Source organism: Merops nubicus, unplaced genomic scaffold, assembly GCF_000691845.1.
Source record: "Merops nubicus isolate BGI_N331 unplaced genomic scaffold, ASM69184v1 scaffold12220, whole genome shotgun sequence".
NCBI classification, from domain to species: domain Eukaryota; kingdom Metazoa; phylum Chordata; class Aves; order Coraciiformes; family Meropidae; genus Merops; species Merops nubicus.
This window is the reverse complement of record NW_008584978.1, coordinates 125,272-148,475: the sequence shown is the minus strand read 5'-3', so window position 1 is coordinate 148,475 and position 23,204 is coordinate 125,272. Positions and strand designations below refer to the sequence as shown.

Below are 23,204 nucleotides of genomic sequence, written 5' to 3'. Positions count from 1 at the left end.
TTATGGAAAAATTATATCTGATAAAGATCACTGCAAATGTTAGGAATGGTAAAGTCCAGTCACGTATGAATCTAGCTGCAGCTTGCCAGTGGCAGCTCAATTCTATTTCCCCCTCTCACTTCTCTAAGTGAATAAATAACTGCCCGAGACAGCTTGTAGTGAGCGATGTACACACTGAAAGTGATTTATGTGTGAGTAAGGGCTTTCTGCCTATCAGATACAGCACCTCATCTTTGCCTGACCTAATTTTGATTCTGTATTCTAGATGAGATGAACTGCTATGAAGAGATCTATAATACTAGCTTCATACATAATTTAGGGAGAGTTCAAATCCATTTCAGGCAGAAAAAAATACAGGCTATGTGCTAGTTATTGTTACAGCCCCATGCTGTGCTTGCTTATCTTGCTCCCACAATGTGTGAATCCTTTTGACTCAAATGGAGTTAGACTTAAGTAGATGTGAAGCAGGTACAATGGCATTGTAAAAACATGGTTCAGACAGGGTATAATTGTTGCCTGTGCTGGATTTACGTCCCTGTATAAGCATTCTCAGGGCATGGAACGATTTATATCCTGCTGTAGCCTTCTTGCAGACAGGAAGAACAAACGTGAGCACTGCACCTTTCAATATTGATCTGGAATCAATACAAGTTCTCAGATTTGTAATAATTGGCCCTTGTACCTCAGTCCAGGAAAGTATTTATAAGCTTCATCAAGAACAAGCATGCAAAATAGTTTTTGCCAAAGTCAATCTCTTCTCACTAAAGCTGGCTGTTTGTCAGCCTTAAGGCTTTAATGAATAGAACAGGAAGAATTATCAGTATGCAAGTGCCATGTATATGGTATTGTGTGAGTTGCCAGTCAAGGGTATATTACTGAAATGGCTTCTGATTTTTAGGTGGTTGGACCAGGGGCAGGATGATGGCAATATTGCTAGAGAACTGACTGTGACAGATGCCAGCATTTTTCCAGGAAGTAAGTCAAAATTTGCGAGGAAAACTGAGCTACACAACTGTGTCAAATGGAGTGAGGATGCTCTGTAAACTAATTACATGGTTTTTATCTGTACAGGGCAAGAGCTGGAACTCAAGAGAAAGGAAACTGTAAGAACATACCTTTTTATTTAAACCATTCAAATGCTTTGAGAGAAAACAAGTTGATTGTTCTCATGTTTGTCGAATTTCTGTATATGATCTTATCACAAACCTTTTCTGTTTGTTGTTTACCAAACTAGTGGGCTGCTGAAAAGTGGAAATTTCAGGAGGGCAATACACTTCAGTTTTACAACAAGCTCACCCGTGGCTTCATTTGCCTCAGTCCAGATAACACGGTTGATGCTTGCGGTGACAAGAAAAACAAATATGGTAAAGTATTTTTCATGTGGATGTAGGCATAAAAGATAGGAGAAAGGAGGACTTTATAATTCCGTGTATTTTCATATAGTGATTCCTGTAATGAATAGCAGCAGAAAATTATAATAAACCCTTTCCTTACTTAAAATATTTACATGTCAGTTATAAGAACTCAGAAATTGCGTGCTTGGTTTACATGTAAAGCACAAGACAATCTTGTGTGGTTTCTTCTCACTGGCTTTTGCTTCCTAAATAGAAACTCCTTGTCATCTGCAGTTTAAAGCTCCCATGGAACTGCCATGACAAGGACAGCTAGTCTTTTGTAGCTAGATCCATGTAAGTTAACAAGTTCAAACTTCCAGGTATAGTTCATTAATGGGGGGGGGGGTGTGTATGCGTATATATGTATAATCCATTTTGTTCCATCCTTGCCATTGACCTAATGGCACTCTTCCAGTTCCTCCTCCTCATCAGCTTCCACCCTACTGTGCTACTTCTCTATGACACATATCATATTAGGGATACGTATTTTTGTTATCTTTGTAGTGATGGAGCTGCACAGACCTTCTGACATCTCACAGGGACCTTACGCACATCTTCTTTGAAGCGGTAGAACAGAATCTTTCAGGACAGCCCAAAGAGTGCATGGAGGGCAGTGCAATCAACACTCCTTAGCATGGCCTACAAAGGCACCTTAGAAAAGCTACACCAGGAAACTTAAATGGATAATATGGAAGATCAGTAACATTACATTGGAATCTCTTTTACCAAAGCTGCTTTTATTAGTTAAGTCCTTGAGTTCAAAGTATTTCACTCAAAACCACTGATTGACTCAAATCTTCTATTTACTGCTTTAGGATTTGTGAGTGTCCTAAATGGCTGAAAGCAATTACACAGCATAGTAGTGTCCTTCCTCCAAGGAGATCCATTTAGGATCACAAAGTGTGAATTACTTGGTGACAGACCAGACTACCTGCTTGTAGGAATTTGGTCTCTAATCTGCACTGCTGCAGTAAGCACATATTTGCTGCTTTTTAATGCTCTATCTTCAGTTGATGGATTGTGTCTCATTTGATTTAGATAGATCACTTAGACACAGCAGAGTTCATAACATTCTAACATGCAGAATTCAAGTTCATACTGCAGGCTCTTCCCAATTTCCATCTAGATGCACTTTCCTTTCTATAAACTAGTGCATTTCTAGTGCTATTTTTTACTACAAAAATGTGACTTTTTTTTTGCATTCTGTAGCTTTTTGGTATATATTTTCATGCTAGATGTAAAATTCATATGAGTGTTATCTTGTAAATTTTAAATCAATTATGTGCAAGTTATAAAGAGCAAATTGCGCAAGTGCCGGATAATCAGTAATTGAAGATTATAAATAAAATTAAGTATATTAGAAACCAAGATCAAACCAAAATTGGTATAAACTGGTTGCTAATCAATTTAGATTTGAAGTCAGAAAAATGAGTAGTGTTATCTGCAACCTCCAAAGAGTTTTGTAATACTGAAGAATTAAACAGGTAATCAGGAAGAGCTTGATTTTTCCCTGAACAATATGATGAATCTTTCCTGATATCAGGGAAATGGTCAGTGACACAGGAATAACAATCTAGGTTTTTTTTTTTTAATAGTTCAGGAAAACACAAGCATGAAATTAATGCAGACACCTATTGTGCAACTCTTCTGCCTTCAGAACAATATCTTTCTCCCTTAACTTCTTTCAGATGTTTGTTTTATTTCTGGGTAATTGTTTACAAAACATCTAGAATAGTCATGTGCAACAGAAGCCTACAAATGCTGACTTGGGAACTGCTACTTAAATTTTCATTTAGGGGCAATGCTTCCTTGGGTGTACTTTGGAATAAAGCCCTCTGGCATAAATCATCTACCTATCTTCCCTAATAGAAAACTCTGCATTTCAGATACTGGAAAAACTGTTTATTTGTTTCAAGCAGATCTAAAACAATAGAATTTAAAAGCCTTCAAAGTGGTGATAGAAAGTTATATCAGCTGATGATTTGGTCTAGGGTTTTTTAATTTCTCAGGAAGCTTTATCTCTATCTGAAAGCAGGGAAGCAGTTACATGTCCTTCCTACCTTGCCCCAAGGACTAGAAGCCCCATCTGCATTTTATGGTTTGTGACATCATCCCGATGGGTGCAATGATCCTTGACTGTGTCATTCTTGTGGTCCCAGTGACATCTTGAAAATCTTACCTATGAACACTACAGGACTCCTCCAGAGACAGCTGCATCTTGCTAATGGGCAACACAATATACTGGTAGAACAGTTGGTTAAAAAAATCAGCTGTTGCTACTGGGAACAATAGAAATGGCACACTGTAGCTTTCATCAGTATTTTGTAGCTGTAGGAGGTAATTGTTCGGAAAATTGGCCATATTTAAAATTTTAGAAGCCATGAGCTATGCTGCAAGATTTGTTTTACAAATTCTAATACAGACTCAGAGAAAATGAATCCTCTTTTCCTACCTGAGAGCTTTATGTTCCTTAAATGATCTGTTATTTATCATATTGCTATAGCCCAGTTCATTATGCTGGAGTCCTCAGTTCTTATTTATGGATTTATTTTTTTTTAAACATACACGTTGATCAAAAGAAATTTGTTCCTTATCATTAGCTCCCAGGGTTTTTCCTGCTCAAAGCAGTGAAGTAGACAGTAGTGTTTAGATGTCCTTTCCTGAAGGAATGAGTGGTTTCATTGATTAGAGAGGTCAAACTGAGTTATACACTTGATTCATTCTTTTCCCTTGAAAATGATAAATCATCAATTGTAATTAAATGCAAATATCAATTAATATACTTTCATATTCCTAACATTTTCCTCATTTAACTCTTAGGTCTTTTTGATGTAAATGTCAAAGGGAGAAATATATGTATCTTCAGCAGTCATGAGATGCCATGTCTTGCTCTTGCTCTTGTTAATGGCCATGTAATTGGAAAGGTAGGAAGTGCTGTTACTGATTTCTGCTTCATAATTACATTTCATTGTCTGATTAAAAGTAATGCTGTGTTTAATCTATTTTATAACTGTGCTTCCAGTCAAATAAAGAACTAAGAACTGCAGAACTGAACCCAGGAAATTGCCAATGAATAGGCAAATTTAGATGTAGGGCTTTGTCTGTTTTCTCACAGTTGACTTTTTACTCTTTGGTAGGATTTTTTTCACAGACTGAATAATTTGGTGCAGGAACATAAGGCCATTCCAAACTGCAATTTACATTAGCTTGCTACATATTAGCAAGGTACCTGGAATATCCTGGTATCATCTTGACACGACTAAGAGATGGGATGCCATCCAAAGAGACCTGGACAAACTCAAGAAGTGGACCAATGTGAACCTCATGAGGTTCAAGAAGGCCAAATACAAGGTCCTGTACCTGGGCTGGGGCAACCACTGGTATCAATGCAGGCTGGGGGAATGAAGGGGTTGAGAGCAGCGCTGTGGAGAATGAATTTGGTTTAAAAGCTGGACATGAACCAGCAATGTGAACTTGCAGTCCAGAAAATTAACTGTATCCTGGGGTGCATCACAAGAAGAGTGGCCAGCAGGTCAAGGGGAATGAATACTGCCCCTTTATTCTGCTCTGGAGAACTCCTCGCCTGGAGTCCTGTGTCCAGCTCTGGAGTCCTCAGCCCAGGAAAGACAGACCTGTTAGAGCAGATCCAGAGCAGAACCATGAAGATGATCAGGAGCCTGGAGCACGTCTCCTATGAAGAAGGGCTGAGAGAGTTGGTGGTGTTCAGCCTGGAGAGGAGAAGGCTCTGAGAAGACCTTATAGCATCCTTCCAATACCCAAAAGGGGCCTACAAGAAAGATGGGGAGGGACTCTTTATCAGGGAGTGTAGTGACAGGACAAGGAGTAACAGTATTAAACTGAAAGTAGGTAGATTTAGATAAGCTATTAGGAAGAAATTCTTGACTGTGAGTGTGGTGAGACACTGGGGCAAGTTGCCCAGAGAGGTGGTAGATGCCCCATCCCTGGAAGCGTTCAAGGTCAGGTTGGATGGGGCTCTGAGTAACATGATCTAATTGAAGATGTCCCTGCTCACTGTGGGGTCCTGGGCTTGATAAACTTTAAAGATCTCTTCCAGCCCCCCAAATTCTATGATTTTATGATTTCCTCTTTTTGGATGAGTATAAACTCTAAGGATTGATTTTGAATGCTCATTTTCCCTTGTCTTTTTCTAAGCAACATGCCTGTTATATGTTGAAATAATCTAGATTTGTTTTGATTTATTTGGGTTTCTTCAAAGTCTTGCTGTTGCCTTTCTCAGCACTTGCAATATACAAGTAGGCAAATAGAGTTATCAGTGAGTTATTTCTGATGAAACTTTTTCTACTGACAAGGGAAGAAGCTGTTTCCCTTTCAGTTCTTCCAGTTCTTCCCCTTACTTATCCAGTGAATGATTTCATAGTCAAAGCTGGTCCCATTCTGCTTTTATTTTTATTTACTCTTTGGTAGGATTTTTTATTGGCATTAGTGGGAGTAGAATACTCTCAGCAGAGTTAGATTTCTCAATGGGGACACTGTCAGGCTGCTAGGCAAACTGTCAGACCTCCCTGGAGGACTTCTTAGAGTTCATGTTCATTAGTGTAATTCTAATACAGAGAATCCCTTGCAGTCTGTCCCATTGCAGCATATCTTGCTACAGGGAGGTTATTAACTGGCTACTTAAATTTGAACTTTCTCTTTTCTACATGCTTTATGACTTTGAGCAACCTAGAAAATCTGGATCTCAGTGTTCTTAGTTTTACTTGTGCAAGATGTTCCTTTTCCCAGAGAATGTGGAAAAAATGCTGTGATTTAAAACTTTTGGAGGTCCTTGAAAGGAAGATGGATAAATGTTAAACAAAATGACAATATATAAATTGTAACTGACCTTATGATGCAGACTTTATACTTTGAGGACATGTCACCTCCCTTGTTTCACAACCACTTCTAAAATCCATATTTTATTTTTTTTTTTACTTTTAGAATGATATTGAATCTGACAGGTGGTTTTGAGTGTGAAGCTTTTTCTTCAGAAGGTAGTGCCATGGAAATGAAAATCTTTCACTAGAAATATTGATTCTTTGAAGCCTAAAAACTGCAGAAAAGATATTAGAGGATGTATGCCAGAAGATTTTTAAATTATTGGGCTGATTATTAGCATTTTACATTTATTAAAAACCTATGAATAAACATGAGAATTATTAAGTTGATAAAATATTTAAATATTTATTTTGTATGTTGTGCCTTTTATACAATGGGGTCACACAGTCTGCAAACCTGAACAGGCAAGCATGGATAGTGTGTTGCTGTATTCTTTCATGTAAAACTTCTGACTCTTTAAGTGTTTTCTGTGAGAACAGTGTAAGTAAATGAAGGAAAAACACTGAGGCAAATGAAGAAGGGCTGGTGGCAGAGAGTTCCTGTTCTTCATTTCCTACATTGATTTTATATTCCAACCTCCCTTGCCATGTTCGTAGGCTGAGACTGTAACTCTGATTGAGGCACCCAGGTATCTTTGTGTTATCCTCGGATCTGTGTCATCTTAAGATAAACTGTTTCTGTGCTGTGAAATTCCACAGTCCAAAATTTAAGGACTTTGGTATCAGGACTGCAAATCTGAAAAATATAAAGACATTCTCATGTTAGGTTGGCAACATTGTGGAAAACTGAACAATAAAAAAAAAACCAAACCAGTATTGTGATACTCTCTGTCCTGGATTTTGACATATCTAGTAGTTCATAGAATTTATTATTTCTGCTTGGAATTTGTTAGAGCAAAGACAAGACTTGCTGTGAGCTCTGCATTCACCTTCAACCAAATGGTTGTGCCATTCTTGAGTCAGCCAGGAATCCAGGTCACACTGTTATGTTCAATCTTCAAGGCAAAGTAGCTGATGAAACGACGGGATATGCTGGACTTTCCAAAGAATTTGTTGTGCATGTCAAGGTAAGGTGGGCAGAGGGAAATGAAGAAGACTCCTAAAATTTGCTGTTCTAAAGTAGATTGTATCTAGTGAAATGTCAGAAGATTGCAAGCTAAAAGCGGGATCTTCTTCCACCAGGTGGAGCTAAACTCCAGTTTAACAGGTAGGCACCACTGGAGAAGTTTTCCTTGCGTGCTCTGTGGTGAGCAATGTCCATGCCGCAAGTAGGGTGGGCTGTAAACAGCGAGGATGCGTCTCTGAGCTTTTTAGTAAACCTCTGAAAGCTAGGAGGGTAGATACACGCAAGAGATCTCCGTGGGAATTGAGTGAATTTGAAAAGAGAACATATTCCTTAACTTGCCATGTTCCTCATGCTCTGGATGTTGTGCTGCTCTGCTGGATAATAAAAAGCAGGGAAGCTGTGAACTAGGGAAGGATTTGTACTATCCAGGTTGGTGTCTGAACAGAAAACAGCAAATACTGAAAATATTCAAAGGCTGGAAATATACTGGAATTACTTGGGATTTAATCCATTTCCGTGTATATAATGCAAATGAATAACATTAATTAGTGCTTAAAATAAATCAGCGTGAAGAATATAAATGTCAAAGTTTAGTATGGAGAAAAGCTGTGCTATTCACAAAGGACTTCTGCCTCTGCTCCGAAGGGTGTGTTTCACCACGGTGCCACCATTCTGCTCAACACGAGTCTCTGCCAGGCTCTGTCCCTCAGACCTGACGGGAGCTGCAGTGGAGCGGGTCGGCAGCAGCAGGGATCCTACTGGTCAGGAATCCTACTGGAAGGTGCATAAAATCGCCTCTGGAGTCTGCATGTTTGAAAGTGTGAGAAACCCAAGAATGTATCTGAAGATCAAAGATGACCAGTGTAATGGAACAGTAAGCAGTTCTTGTTTGTATATCCCTCTGCAGAGAGTTAAATTGTCAGTGAGAGCAGAGAGTATTTTTTACTTACTTGGATGAAACTGAGATAAAACATTGAATTTAATTTTTTTTTCAGATCTTTCCCATCATTTGTCCAAGGGAAGATATAAAAATACAGCAAGAGAAGCTGTTGTATCTATTTGACACCGGGTTGTAAATATCTGATTAAATTTTTAAACTATTGAGAATGTGGATGTAGTTAAAATTTATTTGTTGCTAGAGAGCTGATGACTCTGTCAAGATTCTGTTGTACTAATTACATTTTCATTAAACCACCACAATTATACTCATGTGAGTTTGGAAGATGTGGAAGTGTTGTTGGCATTCTAGATTTTTACAATTTATTCTATTTTGACTAAAAAGAAGAACCGGATTATTTTATTTTTCCTTCCTTATGCAACCACGTAGAGTTAATTCCTGAAATATCTAATCAGTAGCCTGTTTATTTAGTAATAAAACTAAGCTTGGGAGATGGTTGTGCCTTTAGGGGGATGGTTGTGATTTTTGTGCCTATATCATTCTCCACCTTCTAGGAGTTTAACTATTGCAGATTTACATTTGATAGCGAAAAAGAGAACAAGACATTGGTATTTGCTCATTAGACTTAACATTTACTAATCCTATGTCTGTTTGTTGATGTGAACTGATGTAATTGTTTTGGATGTGGCAGAACACAAACATATTCAGGGGTTTAAAGTGGTATCCTCTAAACAAATTGATGATAAAAACCACTAATGAATAATTAAGATGTAAGATGATGAAGGGGGAAACTCCTTTGAATATATCCAAGATTTTGCCTACATCCTAAAAGAATTTGGAATGATTTCATATGTGATCTTTCACTAACTCAAGTTATATGATAGGCCTTTCTGTTCACCAGGGAATGAGCAAGGCCAAGATATGTATATGTGTGTATGTGCAATACTATAGGAGATTGTGAAGAACCTAAATTTAATCTGAAATGTTATTAGAAGTTAGCAATATTTAAGTCTTAAGAAACATCCAACTTGCCTAGCTACATCAACTCAATTGTTGAATCCACATTTCTGTTTTCCATTTCCTAGGGCACAGGTGATGAATACTGTCACTTTAAAATTGAGAAGAATTTGGAAACTGGATCTGTAAGTCTAGAATCAGTGCAAAATGAAGGCATATATGTTGGTCTCCTGCCAGATGGCCAGACTAAGCCTGTCACTAACACTGGAGAGAGAAACATTTTTTTCTACCCGCAGGTCATAAAATGTATGTAACTTCTTATTTTTCTACAGTTTGCTCTAGTAATTGATGTTTCTTAATGACAAATTCAAAACAAAAGTGCAAAAGCTAGATTTACACCATTTCTTTTGTTGTGATCCAGTACCTTTAAAGGTGCAAAGTTTGTGCCCACAATTTATTTCTTTTTAACTAGCTATATAAGAGGAATTAATGAAGAAAAACTGTAGCAATAAATGATGCAGAAGAGATCCTGTTTGTTTTGTTTTGTTTGGTTTTTTTTTTTTTTTCTGAAGAAATACACTTCTGAACATAATAATAAAAGCAAGTGACAAGTTAGAGATAGGGTTGACTTTCTGGGTCTATTCTTCATTCTGGCCACTGATTACGGAAGCCTGGGAGATGTCTTGCTGTCAGGTTACATCACAATCTTTCCTGATTTTATAGGGAAAGTAGCAGATTTTAAAGAGGGCCCTCTTGGCAGCATTCAGTTTCTTTTTCAGTGATGCAAAATACATTGTACTTCCCCCTCTAGTATATTGATTATGTGATTCTTCTGTCCCATAGTCAGATTTGAGAGCTATTGCAGTCAGAAAGTTTCCTCACTAGGGACCTGACCTGCTCTAGTCAAGTAGGCAGGACCCAGAAAATAATTCTCAGCACACTCTGGATCACTGTCACTAAATTGTCATCTTGTCTATTCTCTTTTGAGAGAACGAAGTTTTTAATTGGTTGATGATTTGGTTACCAAACACAGCCAGCTGACTTGGATTATAATTGCAGAAAACAGGGGAATTATGGTACTTGTATTCTTTTCTGGGGATCATAGTCACAGAGATCAAGAAACAAGACATCTCATGATAATGTTAAACTGGCCACCAGTTCAAAATTGATAATTTGGTCAGATTTTTTGCCAGACATAGGCAGAACAGGGTCATCTTGAACCAGCAAAGGGAAAGTATCAAGGCATACAACCAGTCTCATTATTAACTGTTCTTTGTATACTGTGGCTTAGACATACAGAAGCATTATGAAAGTCACAGTAATGGTATCCCCACCATTCAGTCCCTTCTTGACAAGAATATTTCAGTCACTGTGTCCTTGTAGAAAGAACGAAAGTATTTTCTTTTGTTATTTTTTGGAAGAGTACGATTTTCAGTGGAAATTCTCAACAAAGCAGGACTTACTGATGCCATTAAAATAAAGCTAAATGTTACTTTGTTACAGGCTTGAGCTCTCTAGAATCCCAGGTAAAAGGAAGATGAAAGGAGTTAATTTTTTCTATGAAAGTAAACAAGATTGTCTGTTTGCCACTTTGTATTACCAGAAATGGCCTCTAGCAGTTTTCATTTCAGCATTCCCACTCTTAAGAGGGGAAACATCGGGGAGTGGAGAAGCTTATCTTGGGGAGAATGACATTTTAACAAGTCGTTTTATTCATACATCAATGTTAAATTGTTACTTAGATTTTCAAAGCAGTAAATAGGCTTTTATTGGTATGCCAGATTTTTTGCACTTTTTGTGGCATGCTGCTAACAACAAAAGCTGTAATAGCTAGTCCTGTAATACATAGAGAAAAGATTTTGGTGTCTGCGTGTGTTGAAGAGTTGTGAGGTCTGTTATTAGCGTTTGTCACTGAACATATGGGAAGTTTCTGAGCAACAAAACCCAAATTATTGGTAGCTAGCTAGAATTTACATTTAATTGTTTTAGTTGGCCGAGAAGAGCCTATGGGAACATCTGCATCACCCAGTCGAGAGAAGAAAGACTTTAGAGAACCACAGCTCCAACCAGCAAAAGCCCAGAAGCCAGTATCTCAAAACCTTTCAAGTTTTCCTCACTCAGGTAAGGAAAAGTTTACAGACTAGTTGTTATATGCTGTGTTATGTCTGCCTTCCATGCTCATTTGCAGTGACTTATCTCAGGAAGGACAATTAATAGCTTTTCTGGGCTACTGACTTATGCAAACATACATGCCACACAAACCATTGTGTTTTGTGTTTTAAAAGGGTATTGGAATGTGGTTTATGGATAAGGTGACAATCAGCTTGTAGCTGTTGAATAATTTCACATTATCTTTTTTTGAAGTAACTAGCCATTTATTGTAAGGACTATTTCTGTGGAAATTAAGAGATTGAGCCCAACCCAGAGCTCATTGAAAGCAATGAAATATTTCTTGTTTATGCTCTCTTATTTATGTTTTCTGCTTTATGTTTCACTGGGGGAAAGGGTAAGGTTTTGGTGCACTGAATGCTACCTTTCTACTTATGTTTAGGCAGGTAGGAACAGAAAAAATGTGTTCTCATGTTCTGGAGTGAATAGTCTACCAGGTGTGTTTTACTAGAAAAAACAAACACTTTCTCTTTTAGCTACAGAATTTGCATAAATGATCTAAGACAATGATTTCTCCAACTCAAATTTTACAAGAATATTCATCATCCTGGTAAACAAAGAAGATGTGACTAAGGAACTAAAGAAAACTGCAAATAATACATCTCCTAAGGAGTGGAGATGATCATGTTTGCTTCCCTACCTCTCTTTTATTTCAGTGTATCCAAGGACCCCGTCTGCACAGCCTGAATTGTCACATCCCCTTGAAAAGCAGATGGGATAAATAGAAACTACAGAGCTCCACACAGCACACTGAGGCATATTCACATGGAAGAAAAATATCTGTTATCTTGAGTGAGCTTGAAAGACAAGATTGTATCAGAGCTTCCACTACAGGAGACATGCTTAGTTGGCTAGAAGTAGTCCCAAAGGCGTTTACGTAGCAAATAATTCAAGTGGGTTGCTTGATTTGGTTTTGAGCTTAGTCCTCAAACTGCAGTTTCAAAGTGTATGTGAAAAGTCTGGCAATCAGATACAACATAGTTGTTCGTACTGTGAAGTATCAGGAAAGATTTAAAATAAATTCAGTTGAACCAAAGTGTACTGGTTAAATTCAAAGCATAGGTGTGGATTATTACTAATTACTGTTACTTTTTTTCTGGCAATGTTTCTTTCCTTTCTTAGCTCAAAACATCCATTTTCCATTTTTAATCTATCAGACTTCATGTTGTATCATTGTGTCACAGAGCCTTCCCAAAATGTTGTGGGTTGTCAGTAACTGGTGAGATATATTGTGTTTGAAACCCATGGCAACAATACAGAAGCCATCAAACCTGTTTTCAAAGAAGCTGTATGTTTTTAGGGTTGGATACAAAGGATGCTTTTATAGAAGTAATATCTGCCATGAAATTGGTTACATAGAGTCTATAGCACTTTGTAAGAAGTATTTCTGACATTCATAAATAAGGACTCTGATTATGCAATGTGAATAGAAATATCAAAGTTACTCTGCACTTCAAAGGAAATCTTTGTTTTTAATAAGATACTTTCACTTAGAGTACTTTAGAGGTAACTGACTTTTGACAAGTAGAGGTGACGCTTAAATTTTTAAACTGATAATTACTAAATAGTCATTTTCTTTCTTCACTCCCAGTTAATATTTGGAATGGTGATGTTTGTGTCGAGTATATAATGCTGCAGTCCACTTGGCATCCAAACTCAGAGGAGATTAACCCTTGGGCTGACCAGGCCATCTTTTTTGTCTGTGTCTGTTAACCAGGAGCTGTGCTTTGATGGTTTGATGGTTCACAAATAATTATTTACTTAGGATTAATTAAACTGAAAACTAATCTACAGCAGCTGGGGCTTCTCCTCTTGCAGTGTGAGTTCTCTGTTCCTCAGGAAATGTTTTTCGCTGTCTCCTAGCATCTATTTAACAGCTCTCAGGATAAAAATACTGGGAGTGAGTGTCAGAGACAAGTCAGTTAAAATGAATGCAAGACACTGTGTCATAGATTTAAGACTGATCAAATGTGCTGCCCGAACCAGAAGGGAGATTAGATAGATAGACAGACAGACAAAGGACCACAAAGTCTAGGAATAAAGGAGATGAAGCAGGAGATACTAAAAACTAAACCCAAAAGTTACAGGGTTTTTAACCCCCCTATTTTCTCTTCTGTGACTAGTTACAAAATCAAGCCAAAACCAACAGCCCTGCTGAAAATATAGGCTTGTGTCATGTCATGTATAAGTTGGCAAGCATCCAAGAATCGTACAGAATTTCCCAAATAATTTGGCACTGGGGATTTCCTCTTCGGTTGTTATCTGTGTTTCTCAAATCACATCTTAATTTCAATGCTGAGAATGTGTTTCTGTGTGACAGTGAAAGCAAGGGGAGAGATGTCATTAGCTTCCATGACACAAAAACAGTCTGTGACATTGTTAATACAAAATCACAAGGGTTCTCATTTTATATTTCTGAGAAATTATCTCTATACCCTACAGGTTCCTTTCATGTATGTCTGCAATACTGTTAGTTACTATTAATTTTTAATATATTTAACTTACAAAAGAAAATAAGATACAAATAAAATCTGATCTCATTCCCATTTGGTTTACATAGGAAATGGTGATACAAAAGAGTGTAATAAAAATGTATTAACTTTATTGTCCAAACTTCTGCTCTAGAGGTTAATTTTTCTGATGTTCCTTTCAGAAGTGTCATTCAATTGTATGATCTTCTGGGACAAGATAATTTTCTTTTTGTTTTAGATTTAGCGTAAGTAAATAAAAAAAAAAAAATGAAGCCTTGTGACTTCACCATTCTCATGCAGGCCTATCAGAATGAGTTTTTGCTGCAATAGATTTACAACATGGTGTCATGAAATGTGTAAACCTCAATGATTAACTCAGGGTAATCACCAAATCCTCTTTTCAGACTGGAATATTTTTAGCCTATAGCAAATCGATGTCAGTGTTTTCCATTTGTAAGAAGAGCCAGTAAATTATGAGGCAAAAAACATTCCAAGCCTGTGAGTTGCTCGTGTGTTATAATTGTTTTCAAGGGGCAGCAGTTTGAAGTTGCAGTAGCTGCTTTTGGTAGCAATAGCCACATTATGGAATTCTTGTGATAAGCATATGGAGCAGACTGGGATTTCTTATGCTTCCTGAATACCTGTGAATTTTGTGAACATTTTAATCTCTTTGCTGTAAGAAAGATATGGATTTAGATAGCTGGAAGGAAGTCTGGCTTTCAGAGTTACAGATGAGATGCCAGACAAATACAGTTACAGAAAGTTATATAACGAAGTTCTCAAAAATATTTATTATTCCAAAGCAACTATTTTGCTGTAGTTCTGTTATTTCAGTCACTGAAATGCAAGTGAAATTTTTTAATAAGGTAAGCATAAGATGTTTGCCTTTTGCCTTATTTTTGATGTGTGGATTTTCTACTTTGAGAATAAGTTGCTTTCAGTTATGACAAATACAGTAAAACCAGGGATTATTATGACACTATTGCCTATTTCTAAATTATTATAATGATTCCAAAGCCACACCACTACCATTAGAAGCACTGCTGTGAAAGTTATACTATGGCAGTTCTGAATTTCTTAAAGATTGATTAACCAAATTTTAGCGTCTTTACCAGGGCAGGTATTTCCCCTGATTCCTCACGTTAGTCCTTATTTATTATAGAACTTTGTACAGGATCTCAATTATTTTGCAATTCCTTCTGCAATGATTTTTACATCAGTTAAGAATTCAATGCTAGTGGATCATAGTTCAGGTTCAGTGTTTTAGTTACCATATTAATTTAATCCCTAGGACAATCTGGTGATCCAAGTAACTGTGGAATTCTTTTTGAGCACAATTTTAAGAAGTACAAACTTTTATTTAATACAATAAAAGTGCTATTTGAGGAAGTTTAAAGGGAAAATCAGGGCCATATCTCAGTGTTGAATTGATCCTACTGCGCTTACCTGATTTGCTTCAGTGGCGTTTAAGCAGGATGTAGAATTCTTAAAGTTTATTAGTAAACAAGTATTCGAGATCATATATTGTCATGCTCAACAATGAAACTGGACAGTTTTTCCAAAGTAGCCATTCCTAAGGGACTAGTTTGGTATCATTCTGCTGGTGATGAGTAATTGCTTTTGTATAACTTGTTTTTCTGTTCGATTTAAATTTTTAATTTTTTTTTTTTTACTTTGTGGGGTTTGTAGCATTATTTTTTTTTCTTTTGAGATAAAGGCAGTTTAATAATTGAAAGGAAAAACTCCATCCCAAAGAAACATAGTACAGTATTTTAACTGAGCAAGTAAAAAAGAAAAGGGCTCTGATAGCAAGGTATGTAATGCATCAGGAACTTACACAGTGATGCACTGAGAATTCTTCAGCTTATCTCTATTGGTGGCTATTTATGAATTCTGCAAAATTCTAAGTGAATTCCATTATGTGTTTGAAGCCTCTGGCCTCCAAAAGCTTGGTTCACAGAAAGCTACTTAATGGATGAAGAAGGAGCTGGGGGGTTACAAAAGAAAATTAATCTGCAGCACAGATTATGTTCATTATGGCTAGCGTATTAAAAAGTCTCTCTGCAGTCGCTTGAAAAGCCCTCATGAGAAGTAGTTTGGGAACCCCTGCAGGACACAATATATAGACAATATGTTGGTTCATCTTTTCAAATTGAGAGCTTACATCTGCCTCTTGTGTCAGAATAGGTTATAAATTCTTGAGGGCAAAGTCTGCCTGATTTGGAGAGGACATCATGGTCAGTGGTCCCATTATTGAAAAGCAGTGTTCCAGACGTCTGTTGTTTGTAAACTCCATTTTGATTAGAATAGTCAAAACTGAATTCCTTCATCCCAAGAGTGTCTATTTTTTCATCTCTCATGTGCAGAGGTCTCATTTGACATCTTTACTTTTTTTTTTTTTTTTTTTTCTCTTAAGGCTAAATGAAAAATCATTAGGTATTATTCTAAAATGAAATCTTTTCCTTTAATTATATTTGCTTAGCTGTTATAGAAATTTTAAAAATTTTTTAAAAAAATATGAAATTTACTCAAAATTAGTACTGTTGCTACTGTCTCATTCATGAAGAACCTGCCTCACCTACACATACAGTGCCAGCATCTGGGCTATGGTTGAGCAAAGATACATTGTGCTCTTTTTTCAGTGCTTTACAGTATTTAATAAATATTTAACTTGAGGAGAGTTAATTTACTGAATAATTATTTTCATTTGAAATGAAAACTGCCTCTATCCCTAGACATGATTCTACCAATAATGTCCCAATACAAGGTATTAGAGGAGTAGTTACAAGTAATTCTACTCATTTCTAGACATCAGGCTAAGGAACCAGAAATATTGATTTAATGGGCACAGTTTGCATCATACCATCCTCACTCTACACCAGAATATGTATAAAGAATAATGTGATGATAGTGCAAGTGAGAGATACTTGCTCTATTCCAGTTGAGTCTTGTAGCTCAACTAATCAGTATATTTTGGTCTAGACAAGAAACATAAATCACTCTTTTCAGACTATCTCAGTTTCTATGAAAAAATACATCCCCCTCTCTGTTATGGTCTCCTTATGTGCGGAGGTTACAACAGCAACTGGCAGTTTCATGTTGATTTTCATCTCCCACTAATGTTCTGTATTTCACAGAGGAAATGAGAAATCCCCAAGGTGGTGAGCATCCCTTTCCTTCAAATGATGAATGGAAAGTGTCAGTGCTGACAGGAAATGCAGGAACTGAAGCAAATGTCATTCTCTGGATATATGGAGACAGAGGAGTAGCTGGAACAATAACTCTTGGCAAGGACAACAGAAAGCAGCTGTTTCTTCCCAGCCAGGAGGATGAATTTCAGGTAGCTAATGAAGGCTAAGAACATTAGTCTAATGTGTACCTTTCCAAAGATTATTCTGTCATGTGAAAAGAAAAAACATTTTTCTCCTACGTTTACTGCATCAAATAAATCTCTGCATTAAATCAGTTTGTTGCATATAGTTAGCAACAGAGAAAATGCTCCCCCTAACCCCTTCTCCCTCATATGGTAGCCTAAATAGGACAACTGCAGAAGTCAGTTGATATCTTTAAGTAACTGATTTGAAACTAGCTGTAGAAATATCCACTCCTAAATAAGCTGTGTCTCATGTAAGACTTTAGTAATGAAATCTTCATACATACTAGAAAATGTATACTGTGGGAGGGATTCAGTTAAGGAAGAAACCCCTTTTTTCAGCTGCCATATCATAACTAGCTGAAATGCCAGAGGCTTTACCTAAGGAATTAATAAGACCCCAATAGAACCTATATGTTATCAGGTCAAGAAAACACAAAGAATTCTGCTATTATTGAAGAATCACCCTATCTCTATTGTAATAAGGAAATTATGTCTAGGTCAGCTGAGAGGGTATTACCAAAGGGGTTAAAACTTCTGATTTGCTTAAATCTTTCTGTCTGAGATGGGTGTAACGCACTGCTATCTTCAGCTAATGGAAGAAATTATATTTTTCACGCTCTGTGCAAATTTTTCTGCACTTATCAACTCTTCTATTACCATCTTGACACTAACCAAGATTGTTAATGTCAATAATATTAATAATAATAATAATCTCTATGAGTAGGACATAGGCAGAACATAACCAACTGTAATGTTCATTTTCTAAATATGCAGGCTATATTTTATGATCCATGGGAAATCCTCTTCTCCTCATTAGTGAATAATTTATAAGCAATGCTGGGTAATGGCATGTTTGCAATGTTAATCCATACATTCTTAAAAGACAGACCAATTTTTCTCCTCTAAAATAGATGTTGCCCATTATGGCTGCACATTGTGGATATTGATCTTGTGAGAGAGCAGAATCTTTCTCTCAGCACCTGGGGCTACTACTATGATTCTTTACATCATGCTGACACTATTGCTTTCAGGCATGAAACAGCAAATGTCACCAATGTGCTTTTCACTCTGGTCTGCAGTAGATAAATCCACAAAGAAAAAGCCTATGAGTATGAGCTCTTTTTTTTTTTTTTCCTTTAAACTTTATCCTGTACTTCTTTAACAGGGTAAGTCTTGAAATGAAGATAGGACTATAATACTTTAAAAAAACAAATTGCATCTTCTTTTTATCACTTACATTTTTGTGCTTGATATGGTTTCACTGATATTTTCTAGAACAGAAGATAACAAATTTTATTTTTTAAAGTAATCGACATAATAATAGCTCTGTTGGAGTTCTAGAAAGAGAACAGCTTCTGAAAAGCCAGTAATTATCAGGCATTTTGGTGTCAGTTTTCTTTTAAACTTCCACTTCATCAGCAGTTTATACAGTTATGAAAAATTCTAGTAGAACTACCTCAAGAACTGCAACCATTCATATATTTTTTTCTCTATTTTTCCTTACCCATGTGAATAATCACTGTCTGCTTATTCCTTTCTGAGCCTATGCATGAGAAAAAATCAAGAAAGATAACACAGGAGTCCTTCTAGGAAACCTTTGCTTGTTTTAGGTAGAAGTCACTCCTTGCATTCTGGCAAGTTCAGTACACTTATGTTTTATATTGATACAAGAAATTATCGTGTAACTTTTTTTTTTTTTAAACAAAAGCCTAATGATAGATTAATTAGGGAAAAAAAAAAAAGACAAAACAAACATACATCATGATAGTGCTGCATATTCAGTGAACACCAGCTCTGTGAATGAGAAGACAGCATCTCCTATTGCTTGAGAAGTGGGTGGGTTGGTTGGTTTGTGAAATGTGGGAAATGACCACAGTTGGCTTTTCAGTCAAACTGTGTACATGCCCTTACTTTGCTCCTGCTTTAAACCTAAAGTCTCCAGGTTCCTTCTAACAAGACCAATTATAGAGAGAAATATTATGCAGCATAAGCAAAAATATCAGAACCTGGCTCTGCAGAAAAAATTATTTTCTTAAGCCAATGAAAAAGACTGGAACCAGACTGTCACATCAGTGTTGCAAGCCTGGAGTTAGCATTTATCTTGTTAATTAAATTCAGGTCAATGTAATAACTATACCAATATACACAAGTGTGAATTCCTCAAATTCTTTCTCAAACAATCATTGTGATTTAGGGAGTGCTTTTCAGTGTTAGGGAAATCAGGGGTAAAAGTTGTTCGCTTCTGGAAATCTTTTGATGAAAGTATGGTAACACCTTGACTATAATGTAAAAAATTTTTACAGAAAAGCACAAAGAGACAGTTGAAATCTGGTATAGGAGCTAAGGTAATTCTGACCTCTGAAAACAGAAGATGGCTTTTCATTAATGAAGGTAAAGAATGAATGGGTAACATACTAGTAGGTGTTTCTAAGAGAATCAAAGATCATTTTTGTACAGTGTAAATAGCTTTTTTGGATGTAAATGATGGTGTGGAGTAGGCTGTTAGCAACCTTTTATTAATAGAGCTATTTGAGAAATAATATAATAGCACACTTCCTTTTCCTTTCCTAGCAGTACACTACAAATGATCTAAAAAGATTTATGCTCATATTAAGTAATGGTTAAACTGCAAATTGACCCCATTTAAGTGGGGTAGGGTTGCATGGAGGAGTATATTTCATAAGAAAGAGCACATATAATGCTTGAAAGTGCAAATGAATGCAAATCGCTGTTCAGAAAATGAAGATAGTACTGGTGATTTTCAGAGTTTTGCAAACGTTCTGCTTGCTTTTGAGAGCTTATTCTTTAAGGTCTCCAAAAGTTTACATTCTTCACTTTGGCATACTAGAGTTTATGGTCATGTTGCTGTGCTGCTTTATGGAAGATTGATGACCTGTGATTTAGTGGATTTAATTTTATATTCCACATTTCTCTCATGAAAGGCCCTCACCAACATTTTTTACTTTTCAAACTTTGAAGAGTTCAAATACCTGCCAAATGGTTTCCCTGGCAAGCACTGTGAATTCACTAGGCTATAATCTGGTCAAACTGGGGCTCAGGCAGAAATCTGCTTAGACAAAACCACCAAGGTTGCTTTTCTAACCTTAATTCCACGATTCTAAGATCATCAAGTCCAACCATCAACCCAACACTACCATGACCACTAAACCATGTCCCAAAGTAAACAGAAGCAGTCTCTTTTCTGGATCTTGTGATCCTGAATCTGCCAATCCAATGTTATGCACTGTTCCTTATACTCCGGTACTACCATAGCTCTGAGAAACCTGGAAACAATCGCAAAGATAAAAATGCAGTTTTACACATGGTTTGATTGGTTTGTTTGTTTTTCCCCCACATGTGATATAACTATTTTTTTTCCAGCAATACCAGCCAAATTGGCAAAATGTGCATAAATGAACTGGATTTTGGAATTATTTTACACGTGATGATTGAAAATGCAAGAACAGGAATGTTAGGCTCGTGTTTGTTTGGGTTTTTTAAAAATTTCTTTTTATTTTTTTTCCTGTTTGTAGGGGGACTGTGTTTGTGGGGTTTTGTTTGGTGGTTGTGTTTTTTTTGTTTTGGTTTTTTTTTTTTTTGGTGTTTGTTTGGTGTGTGTATGTTTTTGTTTTGGGGTTTTGTTTGTTTTCAAGATGTCCTGAAGGCTGTTTTAAGCACAGAATTCATAGGCCTGTGCTTGCCATTGGGATACTCCTTCCATGTGTGTGGGAGATACAGACTGAGATGTCTTTTAATAATGAACTGCATATAGTGTTAGTTTTCAAGGTACAGTCTTAATCAACATGCAGCCTCTACCACAGAAGTTTAAATCGTAAGTTTTATATATATTTGTCTGTAGTTATATATTGTGTTTTTCTGGCTTTATCCAGGTTAAAATAAAAAGCATGGGGTATATCTACAAGATAAGAATTGAACTTGATGAATTACTGAATGAACAATCAGAGGGGAACTTACAAAGGGTGAGACATTTCACTATTTTTTTTCTGCTTTAACAATTTTAGATGAACTAAAAGCCTATCTTTTCATGAAGCCACAGCTTCATAAACCAAACAGTGCTGATTGCGATATGATCGTATTGCTCTGTCTTCCTATATTGCTTTAGAGATGACAAAAGCCCTGGTACAGTCTGTCTTCTGACAGATGGAAATATCTAGCATTTTTTTGCTATTATTCCTCAATGTAGTTCATAGATCACAATTTTAGTGTATTGATGGGTTCTACCACGTTTTGCTGTCTGAAAGCTCACCTGTACACTGAAGTGTATGTCAGGGAGAAGTGAGCTAGCTATAAATTCTATTATTACAAATAATTAAAAAATATTTCTAGCTACAAATTTCAGCTATGAAAAACGGACAATGGTGGAGCAACAGCAGTCCCATGGCAAGTATATGTGAAGAATGAACAAATTTTGCTTAAGAATAAGCTAGTCCTAGTTGGCCCAAACATATATCAAAATTAGGTCTGTTTTCAGGGAAAAAGAAACTGCTGTTTCGTTTGGTTTGTTTTTCAATTTGGTGAATGAAGTCTTCTTTTCTGCTTCTGTTTCAAATCTTTGTTTCTCATGATATTTAGGGGTGTTCACCAAATCAAATTCATACTAAACTATTGCTGACACTGACCTCCATGTAGGATTTATTTCAGAATTGTACGTAAGTTTGTCTTCTTGCTCTTTGCCTATGGGTTATTATTTTGAATCTGTAAAAGACAGAAGCTTATCTTTCAGCCTTCATCTTAAAAATCCTGATTTGGGCAACCAGAATCACACAGTAATAACAGATTTTGATATTAACCCAAAGGCCTTAAATGTAACAGTACAAAAAATGACCATTAAGTAAAAATATTTCAATTTCTTAAATGGTTTCAGGAATCCTGCTTTCTATCCTGGTGGTTACAAAATATTTGTTTAACATTGTGGTCCAAATTTCATATGGTAACACTATGATTTCACGTTTCTTTTTACAAAAAGAAATAAATGAGGTTGAAAGCTGTGTTTTTCTGACAATGTTAATATTTGCAATTGTTGGGTATCAGCAGGGGGAGCTCTGCCAATGAACATTAGAGATTAAGTATCACTGCTGCAAAGGTATTTCATGTTGGAATAAATACAGGTTTTGGTGTTGAGAGAAGTCTTTATTTTACTGAAAATAATATTTTATTGGAAAAATGAGATAAAGGCATATATTGTCCTGATTTCCTAAGTCTTAGGATTTGAATGAGAATACTTGTTTTTGTAATTTTGTTTGCAGGGTTTATGCATACTACAGGCACATTCAAAACAGAACTGCAGAAAGACAATGTTATGGCACTGATCTCCTTTTGTTAGTGAAAAGCTGTGGGAAAAAAAATGCATTAATGGTTGTAACAATTCAAACAAATAGAATTCAAATTCTGAAGTTATCTTCAGACAAACAAATAGAGGGTGCTGGTACCTGGGTTGTCTTTTGTTTTGCTGTAGAAGATGATTCAAATACCTAGTAATTGATTTAATATTTCAACATATCCTCTCCTTGCCAAAGTTCAGAAGGATAAAAGTGTTGAGTTTCAATCTCGTTTCATTTTAATATAAAAATCTATCAATCTTTCCACATCTTCCAAAAGCTCAGTCCAGCCTAACCTCACCAGAAAGTTTTCAGTCTTCAGTACTCCAGACAGTAATACAAAGAGGTGATTCTCTGACACAAATTAGAATTGGTGACACATCTCATGGCAAAAAAAAAAAAGGAACTTTCAAATACAGATTTATTTGTTGCAAGAATAAGATAATTTTAAAGTCCAAGGCATATTCAAAGACTAGATGCTTGCAGATTCATCTGCAATACCACATTTGTGAATAAAGACCCTCTCTAACAAGGAGTCAAGATGCGAAGTAGTGGCCAAAATAAAATTGCTTTTACACTGCTATTTTGTATGTCATATTTATGCATCCTGTTACTGTTTTCTAAGGTGCAAGAAAATATATTTTTAAAAAAATGTTTTGCTGTTGAGAAGCAAAGCAC

At 36.3% G+C, this 23,204-nt stretch overlaps 1 protein-coding gene across 1 annotated transcript in view; it reads left to right on the top strand.

Moving 5' to 3' along the window:
* Positions 1–23,204, top strand: part of RP1 (retinitis pigmentosa 1 (autosomal dominant)) — a 175,151-nt gene that overhangs the window by 34,910 nt on the left and 117,037 nt on the right. Inside the window, exons 12-19 of the mRNA XM_008946075.1 lie at positions 899–975; positions 4,215–4,318; positions 7,144–7,317; positions 9,300–9,477; positions 11,161–11,292; positions 16,949–17,151; positions 19,491–19,532; positions 21,078–21,167. Coding sequence (XP_008944323.1) covers positions 899–975; positions 4,215–4,318; positions 7,144–7,317; positions 9,300–9,477; positions 11,161–11,292; positions 16,949–17,151; positions 19,491–19,532; positions 21,078–21,167 — 1,000 coding nt within the window. The remainder of the gene's footprint in view (positions 1–898; positions 976–4,214; positions 4,319–7,143; positions 7,318–9,299; positions 9,478–11,160; positions 11,293–16,948; positions 17,152–19,490; positions 19,533–21,077; positions 21,168–23,204) is intronic.